Genomic DNA, 13,115 nt, shown 5'->3' with positions numbered 1-13,115 from the left:
TAGACATATAATGACCTTGTTGTACAAAAGGCAGTATAGTCTTTATAGTCACCAATTTGAAAGTTGGCACTCTTACAAAACGGTTCAAAATTTTCAGATCCAGAACTGGCCTGAATAAAAAAAAATTCTTTGTGACAATGAATAGATTTGAATAAAACCCCAGACCCTGTTCCTGAAACAGAACTGGTATAATTACCCCTGAAAGCTCTAGATCTGAAACACACTTCAGAAAAGCCTGAGCCTTCACTGGATAAGCTGGAATGCGAGAGAGAAAAAATCTTCTCACAGAAGGTCTTATTCGATACCCTTGAGAGACAATGCTCTGAATCCATTGATTTTGGACAGAATCTGCCCAAATGTTTTGGAAATAAATCAATCTGCCCCCCACCAGCTGAGCTGGAATGAGGGCCGCGCCTTCATGCAGACTTGGGGGCTGTCTTTGGTTTCTTAAAAGGCTTGGATTTATTCCAACTTGAGGGTTTCCAATTGGAACCAGATTATTTGGGGTAAGGAATGGCTTTCTGTTCCTTATTTTGTTGAAAAGAACAAAAATGATTAGAAGCTTTAGATTTACCCTGAGATCTTTTATCCTGAGGTAAAAAAACTCCCTTCCCCCCAGTAACAGTTGAAGTAATTGAATCCAACTGAGAACCACATAAATTATTACCTTGGAAAGAAAGAGACAGTAATCTAGACTGATACCATGTCAGCATTCCAATATTTGAGCCACAAAGCTCTTCTAGCTAAAATAGCTAAATATATAGATTTAACATCAATTTTGATGATATCAAAAATAGCATCACAGATAAAATGATTAGCATGGTGAAGCAAGCGAACAATGCTAGACAAACCAGGATCTGTTTTCTGTTGCGCTAAACTTTCCAACCAAATAGTTGATGCAGCTGCAACATCAGCCATAGAAATGGCAGGCCTGAGAAGATAGCCAGAATATAAATAAGCTTTCCATAGATAAGATTCAAGTTTCCTATCTAAAGGGTCCTTAAAGGAAGTACTATCTTCCATAGGGATAGTAGTACGTTTGGCAAGAGTAGAGATAGCCCCATCAACTTTGGGGAAAACTCCTATCTAATTGCTGGCAAAGGATACAACTTTTTAAACCTAGCAGAAAGTATGAAAGAATTACCAGGCCTATTCCATTCCTTTGAAATCATATCAGAAATAGCATCAGGAACTGGAAAAACCTCTGGAGTAACCACAGGAGGTTTATAAAAAGAATTAACGTTTACTAGTTTTAAAATCAAGAGGATTAGTATCCTCAATATCCAAAGTAATCAACACATCTTTTAACAAGGAAAAAATATACTCCATCTTAAAGAGATAAGTAGATTTGTCAGTATCGATATCTGAGGTAGGATCTTCTAAATCAGATAGATCCTCATCAGAGGAGGATAAATCAGTATGTTGTCGGTCATTTGAAATTTCATCAACTTTATGAGAAGTTTTAAAAGACCTTTTACGTTTATTAGAAGGCGGAATAGCAGACAAAGCCTTCTGAATCGCATCAGCAATAAAATCTTTTATATTCACAGGGATATCATGTACATTAGATGTCGAAGGAACAACAGGCATTGTACTGATGGATACATTCTCTGCATGTAAAAGCTTATCATGACAGCTGTTACATACTACCGCCGGAGATATAATCTCCGCTAATTTACAACAGATACACTTATCTTTTGTAGAACTGTTATCTGGCAGCAGGAATCCAACAGTGGTTTCTGAGACAGGATCAGAATGAGACAGGAATGGGGAAAAAATGCAAACAGCATAGCCCTCTGAGCATAGAAAAAGGCAAGAGGCATATAGGAAGTGGGGTTTAAATAATGAAATTATTTGGCGGCAAGTATGACGTGCAGCGCAAAATTTTTGGCGCTAACAACATCCGGAAATGACGCAACTCGCGTCATGGCAGACGCAACCTTGTGCAAGGAACCTGGCATCAACTAAGACGCCGGAAATGGCGAATTTGCGTCACCGAACATACCTTTGCGGCAAAAAAATTATTGTGCCAAGAATGACACAATATATATTAGCATTTTGCGGCCTCGCAAGCCTAATTTTGCCTGTGAAAATTTATGAAAACAGTCAATTTTGAAGAAAAGATTATACCCCAGGTAAGAAAAAATAACTTCCTAAATATGTTTTCCCAATTTTAAAACTGATAGTCTGCAAAAGGAAATATACATAAACCTGACTCATGGCAAATATAAGTAAAATACATATATTTAGAACTTTACATTAATAATTAATGAAAGTGCCAAACCATAGCTGAGAGTGTCTTAAGTAATGAAAACATACTTACCGAAAGACATCCATCCACATATAGCAGATAGCCAAACCAGTACTGAAACAGTTATCAGTAGAGGTAATGGAATATGAGAGTATATCGTCGATCTGAAAAGGGAGATAGGAGATGAATCTCTACGACCGATAATAGAGAACCTATGAAAAGATTTCCTACGAGGAAAACCATAGAATTCAATAGGTGATACTCCCTTCACATCCCTCTGACATTCACTGTATTCTGAGAGGAATCGGGCTTCAAAATTCTGAGAAGTGCGTATCACAGAAGAAAATCAAGCACAAACTTACTTCACCACCTCCATAGGGAGGCAAAGTTTGTAAAACTGAATTGTGGGCGTGGTGAGGGGTGTATTTATAGGCATTTTGAGGTTTGGGAAACTTTGCCCCTCCTGGTAGGACATACGTCACTAGCTCATGGACTCTTGCCAATTACATGAAAAAAATAGTTGCTAATGACCATAATAAAAAAAAAATAATATATGGTTAATTAACCCTAGGATTCAAAAACATCTGCATCAGGATATTTTAATAATCTTTTTGTTGTAAGCTACAAAACTAGTTAGTTGTTAAAGGGACATTAAACACTTTGAGATGGTAATATAAAATATATATATAAAAAACTCTGCAATATACTTTTATTATTTTGTCCCCTTTTTCTGTAATTCCATTCTGAAATTATGATATTTTAATTTCCTGCTATAAATGGAAGCGCAGAACACTGCTTTTGGCTGCACACTCTAGTGACCTATTTATAACTGTGCCTAATTGGCCACAGCAGAGAAGGTAACCTAAGTTACAACATGGCAGCTCCCATTGTTTTATAGTCACTAAACTTTACACTTATTTTATAAATATTTAAACAGCTAATGTTATTCTAAGACTAAGCTTTTCTTTGAAAACACCTATCTAGCATTTATTTAGTGTTTAATGTCCCTTTAAAGTAGTGTTTTAAAACTTTCATGGCCATTAAAATTAAACAGATTATTTGCGTTGGAACTAAATGGTTTTATTTATAGTTCTTTATAATAATAAAAAATTATATTCACAGACTACAGAGGAAAGGAAGCAGCCTGACAAATATGGCAGCATTTTATATCCTGCAATATTAAGCTATACGAGAAGTACCTTGCTTGAAACGTCAGGTGATGGGTTAAATCTGGTTCAATGTTATGCAGTTCCTTCTCCATTCCTTTTCCAGGAACAAGCTGAGTTTCATTTAATCCAAGGCTTCTCTTCTCGACATGTATGATAATAGAATCAGGAAGATGACTTCTCATGATAAAAAGTGGGCTGAACATGATCTAGAAATACAAAAAGAACACAATGACATTAGGCTTTATCCAGCTGCCTGATGTTGTAAATTGATGTCTTCAAGGTTGTGTTGACCTTCATCTCATCCAGTATGTGAGAAGCTATAAAGATGTGTAATTTATTAACATGCAAAAAGCACTTGCCATTCGTTGTTGCACTTGAGAGCCAGGTTCCAAGGTAAGAAGAGTGCACCACACATAAATAATAGATTCATTTGAGGATGGCACCTGTGTAGGGAAAAACAAAGCATTATTAAAGGACGTTATTTGTACTCTTATCTAGTTTTTAGCATTGCAAATGTGTGTATATAAAATACATATTTATAGAGCTAGGTTCTGCCAAAATGTACCCTGGGTCACATAGGGGATGCACAAACATGAAAAAGAAAACCAGCAAACAGCAGCACAATATGTGAAAAAATAAATGGATAAAACAATTAAAAGAATTACTGCATAAAAGGTTTTCTCAAATTTGTATATGTACATATATTCTTTCAACTATCCAAATACATTTTATATATATATATATATATATATATATATATATATATATATATATATATATATATACACACACACATATACACACATATATATACAGATAGATAGATATAAATCCATCCATCTTTAAAGTAGAAGAGGCACTCACATGAGTTATACGAAGTTCAGGTTTTTTTTATAGATGGATACATATGGACTCATATGAGCACCCGGGCATTTGAAGGTTGAATAGTGAAGTACCTGCTCAACTTATTGGTACCCACAAGTGGTTGTATATGATAAGGCTCAAATAATGATTTCCAAATTCCATAACATTTCTTTAAAGCAGCCCATAGAAGGCATTTTATTCTGTATGTGTTGCTATACATATTTATTTTATCTTTTTTCTACATATACATGAAAGATTGAAATAAATATTGAAAGAATGATTTTAGAACAGTTTTGATACAGTTTGTTAGTGAATATAATTCTGTTAAAAATCTTTAGCCATTTTTATAGTATTGCACTACTTGAGCTATCTTTAATGTTTTTGCGCCCCTTGCTGCATCTGGAGTTTAGGTAGTGCTTAGAAGAGTCGCTTGGGGTGGATGCGATTAACCCCTTAGTGACCAGAGCATTTTTCCATTTTCTGTCCGTTTGGGACCAAGGCTATTTTTACATTTCTGCGGTGTTTGTGTTTAGCTGAAATTTTCCTCTTACTCATTTACTGTACCCACACATATTATATACCATTTTTCTCGCCATTAAATGGACTTTCTAAAAATACCATTATTTTCATCATATCTTATCATTTACTATAAAAAAAATTATAAAATATGAGGAAAAATGGAAAAAAACACACTTTTTCTAACTTTGAACCCCAAAATCTGTTACACATCTACAACCACCAAAAAACACCCATGCTAAATAGTTTCTAAATTTTGTCCTGAGTTTAGAAATACCCAATGTTTACATCTTCTTTGCTTTTTTTGTAACTTATAGGGCCATAAATACAAGTAGCACTTTGCTATTTTCAAACCATTTTTTTTCAAAATTAACGCTAGTTACATTCGAACACTAATATCTTTCAGGAATCCCTGAATATCCATTGACATGTATATATATATTTTTTTTAGAAAACATCCCAAAGTATTGATCTAGGCCCATTTTGGTATATTTCATGCCACCATTTCACCGCCAAATGCGATCAAATACAAAAAACGTTCACTTTTTCACAAATTTTTTCACAAACTTTCAGTTTCTCACTGAAATTATTTACAAACTGCTTGTGCAATTATGGCATAAATGGTTGTAAATTCTTCTCTGGGATCCCCTTTGTTCAGAAATAGCAGACATATATGGCTTTGGCATTGCTTTTTGGTAATTAGAAGGCCGCTAAATGCCACTGCGCACCACACGTGTATTATGCCCAGCAGTGAAGGGGTTAATTAGGGAGCATGTAAGGAGCTTTTTGGGGTATTTTTAGCTTTAATGTAGTGTAGTAGACAACCCCAAGTATTGATCTAGGTCCATTTTGGTATATTTCATGCCACCATTTCACCGCCAAATGCGATCAAATTAAAAAAAACGTAAAATTTTTCACAATTCTAGGTTTCTCACTCAAATCATTTACAAACAGCTTGTGCAATTATGGCACAAATGGTTGTAAATGCTTCTCTGGGATCCCCTTTGTTCAGAAATAGCAGACATATATGACTTTGGCGTTGCTTTTTGGTAATTAGAATGCTGCTAAATGGCGCTGCGCATCACACGTGTATTATGGCTAGCAGTGAAGGGGTTAATTAGGTAGCTTGTAGGGAGCTTGCAGGGTTCATTTTAGCTTTAGTGTAGAGATCAGCCTCCCACCTGAAACATCAGACCCCCTGATCCCTCCCAAACGTCTCTCTTCCCTCCCCTACCCCACAAATGTCCCCCGCCATCTTAAGTACTGGCAGAAACTCTGCCAGTACTAAAATAAAAGGAAAATTTGGGCTTTTTTGTGCATTTTTTTGAGCATATTTACATATGCTTCTGTGTAGGATCCCCCTTAGCCCCCAACCTCACTGATCCCCCACCAAACAGCTCTCTAACCCTCCCCCTCTGACTTAATGTGCGCCATCTTGGGTACTGGCAGCTGTCTGCCAGTACCCATTTTAGTGAAAAATATGCTTTTTTATTAATAAAATGTCCCTTTTCTGTAGTGTAGTTCCCCCCCCCCAAGACCAACCCCCCACCCCTTCCAGATCCCTTAGATGCTTTTTTTTAAAAAAAAGTTTATTTCTTTTATTTTTAAACTTTACTTGAAACTTTTTTTCTGTAGTGTAGCGGTTCCCACCCGCTCCGCCCCGTGTCCTACAGACATCGCTGAATGGCGACAGCAATCAGCTGCTAGCAGGGGGTGTCAATCGACCCGATCATATACGATCGGGCAGATTGATGCCCGCAGCCTCAGAGGAGGCGTCAGGGCCAGACTGGGACCAAAAAAAGGCCCAGGCATTTTAAGGCAAAGCAGCCCACTACTTCCCCCATTTTTGATTTAACCAACCACATACACACACTCATATGCATGCACACCACACATATAAACACGCATATGCATGCACATTACATATATACACACACATATGCACACCACACATACATATGCTCATAAGTATGCACACCACACACACTCATATGTACGCACACCACACATACACACACTTACAAGCATGCACACCAAACAAAAAAAAACATGCACACAATATTCACACACATCGTACACCACACATACATATGCATGCACACTACACATATACAGAAGCATATGCATGCACCATACACGCACACCACTCATACACACGTTCATAAGCATGCACACCACACATACACACACCCATATGCGTGACCCGGCTCGTTTGCAGTGCACAACCCATTAAGCAAGCCGGGTAGCAGGGTGGGTGCCGCAATGCCTCCATATTATGCTGGTTGCTGTGTCGTCTGTGTCAGGTAGTAGAGTGCTCAGTTCACTACGTAGCAAACTCAGTGCACAGGCATGATAGAATGGGAGTAAAGAGGTGGGCGGGACCATGAGCAGACCCAGAAATTACTTTTTACTGAACCGGTGTTGTGGCTGAAATGTATTGTAAAAATGTGCTGCCCCCACTCCAAAAAAAAAAAGGCAGTTCACTTTTTCGTTAGAACCCTCAACCCTCTGTGGGCCCCTTCCAGGCAGCTATCGGCACCGCTTGCACCACTGGTAGGTCCGCTCCTGTGTTAGCGCCCTTGTCCCCAATGACAGCAACATAAAAAAAAAAGTTATGAAAGCTCCCCAGTCAAGCTTGATTTGTGAGGACAGGTAGTGGGGAATAGCTTTGGTAAGGGCTTTGTAGGTTCAGGTATAACCACAGGCATCTATAAGGTGTACGAAGAGGCAAACGTTTCTTTTTTTTACAGATGTATGGTGCCTGATTCTGGTAAAACAGACTGTTACAGACTGTTAGCGCACCATAAAATAGCTTTTGGGTTATACGCCACTAAATATATTTCTGCACTTGTTTATAAACATTTATATTATAGTTGAGATAGTTTTTGTCATTTCACAATGGAACAATTTCCGTGGCCCTATAAAGTGACACATTTTACCGTACAAAATGACAGTTTACAAATTAATTTTTATGTTTTTATCAAGTTTTTTTGTTTTAGTGAACTAAATGAAATTCTAGTAAAGCATTTTCTAACATATATAAGGATCATGAAAATGACATTTTCCATGTACTCCAGGGTTATAACCCTAAAGCATTACACCAGCTTCTCTCATCTGCCAATCAGAGGTTGCATTAGTCTTGCAGCACAATACATTACATTTTAAAGTGAACATTTATGCAATCTTAATTTAAACAACATGGCTGGCATTATATTTGTTTCAAATCACAAATAAAGTCTATGCTTTTTTTATAGAATAAACAGATGCTCCCCTGCTGACAAAAAACAAACAAATGTTTAATTCTTGCGTGCCTTGCTACTATTCACCAATAGAGCTGTAAAAGTGGTCTTTATCAGCCAATGTAAATCCCCAGGAAGAGTTGTGCAAACACATGCACTTTGGTTAGTTTCAAAATAATTAATTTAAAATATTGTATTATGTTTAAAATGGTGCTCCATAAACAAAAAAACACTTATTTTATGTCTACTGCACCTTTAAATTTAAATCCCACTTTCCTTAGCCAATAAATCAAAGTTTGCGCATACCATACACGCGCATCAGACCCATCACTGAATAATTCTCCTACAAAGAAAATCCAAAAGGAGGGTTGGAATTTATTTTATTAAGCAAGTTCATTTGTTTGGGAGCAGGAAATCTATGTCTAACAGATCAGCAGTAAAGTGAACAGATGTAAAATATCTACACCACATAATCAAAGAGCAGAGGTTTTGCCAACTGCTAAACAAGCCAGGAACACAGGGTGTGTAAATGAGAGCATCTCTCAGCCATTTTCTCATGCACTAGCTGCATATTGCTTCTCAGTAGCTTGTCTTGTAATGTGATCAAGACGTATCACTGCTGCAGCCCACAGTGATTTGACTTTTCTAACATGTAGTACTCACTTTTTTAACCACTACTTCCTGATCTCACTAAACATTTGAAATAAACCTTTGAACTTCAATGTCAGCATGAATTTCAAAGTATATAAATAACACACATATAGCTGTGCCCAACTTCAATCAATGTTTATGCAGGACTCAGGAGACATTTAAAAAAATAAATATACCACATGGTTATTCGTAATCCTTTAGTTTGATAAGATTGAAGACCGGAGACGTTTACACACAGAATATAAACCAGTTATTTGGGGTAACCCAAACTACTCTCACTTTAACTGAATAAGACACGAATCACTAGGAGATATAAAATGATTCATTATCTAAAATGTAAAAAAAAAAAAAAAGACTACTTTTATTATATATTTATCTGAGACTTCACAAACCCTGCCATTTATATGACCCTTGCGGCCCCAACAGAGGTGATAAGATAGGATACTGAAAACAAAGCATGTTTTAACAACAAATTAACAGTGGCAAGACTTGTCTACTTTAGTAACAAGTCAGTATTATCTTTTCCAAATAAGAACAGCAGTGGGTGGCAGTTTGGCCATGGAAAAACACTTGCAGGAAACACTGTAGTAAGGTATCCCAAAATATTTTGCAATAAGAGCTAGATTCCGAGTGGAGCGGTACTTTGCATTTCACTAGACGGAGGCTTTTTGCACTTTTGGGGTTGAGCTCGTATTAAAACTTGAAAGTAAAAATATTTCACTTGCGCGCAAAACCCCAAAGTTTGAATATTGCAAACGTGTTAATGTATCCCCCTATGGACTTCAGTGGAGCGTAACACATACACATATTTATACATTTATATGTAAGTATCTCTATGTTAAAGTCCTTTGCAGTACTTTTTTGTCCTAACACCTGAGATCTCATATCTTTGAGCCCTTATAACTGGAAATGTAAAAAATAATAATTTTAATTAGAGTGTTATTATGAGTGTAATGGTACTTTGTAATGTATTTTTTATATGTTTTATGATACTTTAAGCCTGTATAACTTTATTATGCAATTTTTAAAAACATATTTCTATCAGACAGTGTTGTTATGATTGTAACTGTATTTTTAAATGTACCGTATTTTTGATGTTTTTTTGTGCCACTTTTTTAGTCAACCGTAACCGTTAACCAGAGGTCAGAAGTCACACTATCCCAATGTGCTAAATTCAATAGCACTCAAGCAAACAAGTTTACTTTCAACTCGTAATACGCCCAAATAGCAGCACTATACCCCTTTTTGCTTGGTTCAAGTTAAAGCACCACTTGTAATCTTGCTCTAAACTAGTATGTTAATTTAATGCAAAAGTTTTGTAATTACAAAGTGTTTATGTCCCTTTAAATTAAAGGCACATTATGTAATCATAACATGCTCTAATTTGCTAAATGCACAGTTGAACTTGGGTTCAGGAGCCAAAATGCACTACTGTTGCTAAGCAGGAACCAGATGGTAGCAGTATATGCACATAGCCACCAGTTACTGGTTATGTCCTGCATTGGATCAGCATGGGGCCACTATTTAAATATTAGACACAGGTAATAGACCAAGAGTAATGCCAGAAAGCAAACACAGTCTAATAAGCGTGAGAACTTTTGGTAGAATTGGCGTGCAGCTATGACAGCAAACTTCCTATGCAGGCACAGACTTTATAATGAGACTATCAACAGGCTGCAGAAAGACTTTATGGAGGTAATTGGGTGGTATGAAACTTGTTTGAAAGTAGATAGGTAGATACAGGTCTGAAGCCTGTAGGTAGAAAGTTAGATACAGGTCTGAAGCCTGCAGGTAGAAAGTTAGATACAGGTCTGAAGCCTGTAGGTAGAAAGTTAGATACAGGTCTGAAGCCTGCAGGTAGAAAGTTAGATACAGGTCTGAAGCCTGCAGGTAGAAAGTTAGATACAGGTCTGAAGCCTGCAGGTAGAAAGTTAGATACAGGTCTGAAGCCTGTAGGTAGAAAGTTAGATACAGGTCTGAAGCCTGCAGGTAGAAAGTTAGATACAGGTCTGAAGCCTGCAGGTAGAAAGTTAGATACAGGTCTGAAGCCTGCAGGTAGAAAGTTAGATACAGGTCTGAAGCCTGTAGGTAGAAAGTTAGATACAGGTCTGAAGCCTGTAGGTAGAAAGTTAGATACAGGTCTGAAGCCTGCAGGTAGAAAGTTAGATACAGGTTTGAAGCCTGCAGATAGAAAGTTAGATACAGGTCTGAAGCCTGCAGGTAGAAAGTTAGATACAGGTCTGAAGCCTGTAGGTAGAAAGTTAGATACAGGTCTGAAGCCTGCAGGTAGAAAGTTAGATACAGGTCTGAAGCCTGTAGGTCGAAAGTTAGATACAGGTCTGAAGCCTGTAGGTCGAAAGTTAGATACAGGTCTGAAGCCTGCAGATAGAAAGTTAGATACAGGTCTGAAGCCTGCAGATAGATAGGCTGTCAGTGATCCTTCAGCAAATAATAAGAAGACAATTAAGTGAATTTGATAATAGAAGTAAATTGGAAAGTTGATTAAAATTGTATGTTCTATCCTAATCACGAAAGAAAATGTTGGGGTTTCCTGTCCTTTTAAGCCTGCAGGTAGTAAGGCGAGGTAGATACAGGTCTGAAGCCTACAGGTAGAAAGGTAGATACAGAACTGAAGCCTGCAGGTAGAAAGGTAGATACAGAACTGAAGCCTGCAGGTAGAAAGGTAGATACAGAACTGAAGCCTGCAGGTAGAAAGTTAGATACAGATCTGAAACCTATAGGTAGAAAGGTATATACAGAACTTAAGCCTGCAGGTAGAAAGGTAGATACAGTTCTGAAGCCTGCAGATAGAAAGTTAAATACAGGTCTGAAGCCTGCAGATAGAAAGTTAAATACAGGTCTGATGCCCGCAGGTAGAAAGTTAGATACAGGTCTGAAGCTTGCAGGTAGAAAGTTAGATACAGGTCTGAAGCCTGCAGGTAGAAAGTTAGATACAGGTCTGAAGCCTGCAGGTAGAAAGTTAGATACAGATCTGAAGCCTGCAGATAGAAAGTTAGATACAGGTCTGAAGCCTGCAGATAGAAAGTTAGATACAGATCTGAAGCCTGCAGATAGAAAGTTAGATACAGGTGTGAAGTCTGCAGGTAGAAAGTTAGATACAGGTCTGAAGCCTGCAGATAGAAAGTTAGATACAGATCTGAAGCCTGCAGATAGAAAGTTAGATACAGATCTGAAGCCTGCAGGTAGAAAATAGATACAGAACTTAAAGGAACATGAAACCTATCTGAATCATGAAAGAAAAATGTTGGGTTTCATGTTCCTTTAAGTTCTGTATCTATTTTCTACCTGCAGGCTTCAGATCTGTATCTAACTTTCTATCTGCAGGCTTCAAACCTGTATCTAACTTTCTACCTGCAGGCTTCACACCTGTATCTAACTTTCTACCTGCAGATGATACCAAGAGAATGAAACAAATTAGATAATAGAGAATACAATATTAAACAACTTTCCAATTTACTTCTATCTGAATCATGAAAGAAAAATGTTGGAAGTAAATTGGAAAGTTGTTTAATATTGTATTCTCTATTATCTAATTTGTTTCATTCTCTTGGTATCATTTGTTGAAGGAGCAGCAATGCACTACTGGTTTCTAACTGAACACATGGGTGAGCCAATGACAATCGGTATATATATGCAGCCACCAATCAGCAGATAGAACCTAGGTTCTTTGCTGCTCCTGAGCTTACCTAGATAAACCTTTCAGCAAAGGATAACAAGAGAAGGAAGCAAATTAAATACTAGAAGTAAACAGGAAAGTTGTTTAAAATTTTATTCTCTATCTGAATCATTAATTTTTTTTTGGGGGGGGGTTTATGTCCCTTTAAGTCTGAAAATAGAAAGTTAGATACAGGTCTGGAGCCTGCAGGTAGAAATTAAATACAGGTCTGAAGCCTGCAGGTAGAAAGTAGATACAGAACGTAAAGGGACATTGTACACTAGATTTTTCTTTCATTATTCTGAAAGAATATGTGATTTTAAATAACTTTCCAATTTTCTTCTATTATCTAAATTGCTTCATACTCTTGGTATCCTTAGTTGAAAAGCACATCTAGTTAGGCTCAGGAGCAGCAATGGATTACAGGGAGCTAGCTGCTGATTGGTGGCTGCACAAAAATGCCTGTTTTCATTGATTCACCAGATATCTTCAGATAGCTCCCAGTAGTGCATAACTGCTCCTTCAAAAAAGGATACCAAGAGAATGAAGCACATTAGATAAACTAAGTAAATAGGAAAGTTGTTTAAAATCACATGTTCTATTTTAATCATGAAAAATAAGAAAAAGAAAAATGTTGCGTTTCATGTCCCTTTAAGTCTGCAGGTAGAAAGTAGATACAGAACTTAAGCCTGCATGTATTAATTAGTTTTAAATGAGTTTTGCTTATTTTTATTTATTTTTTAAGTTTT

General features: G+C 37.0%; 1 protein-coding gene across 2 annotated transcripts in view; it reads right to left on the bottom strand.

The window, feature by feature from the left end:
• Positions 1 to 13,115, bottom strand: part of VPS13B (vacuolar protein sorting 13 homolog B) — a 1,996,594-nt gene that overhangs the window by 118,769 nt on the left and 1,864,710 nt on the right. For both annotated transcript variants that reach the window (XM_053715243.1, XM_053715242.1), the window contains exons 46-47: positions 3,780 to 3,863; positions 3,451 to 3,626 (exon numbers count right to left, since the gene is read on the bottom strand). In XM_053715243.1, the coding sequence (XP_053571218.1) occupies positions 3,451 to 3,626; positions 3,780 to 3,863 (260 nt within the window). The remainder of the gene's footprint in view (positions 1 to 3,450; positions 3,627 to 3,779; positions 3,864 to 13,115) is intronic.

Source organism: Bombina bombina, chromosome 5 (assembly GCF_027579735.1).
Source record: "Bombina bombina isolate aBomBom1 chromosome 5, aBomBom1.pri, whole genome shotgun sequence".
NCBI lineage: Eukaryota > Metazoa > Chordata > Amphibia > Anura > Bombinatoridae > Bombina > Bombina bombina.
The sequence above is the reverse complement of the archived record's forward strand: the minus strand, read 5'-3'. Positions and strand labels throughout refer to the sequence as shown.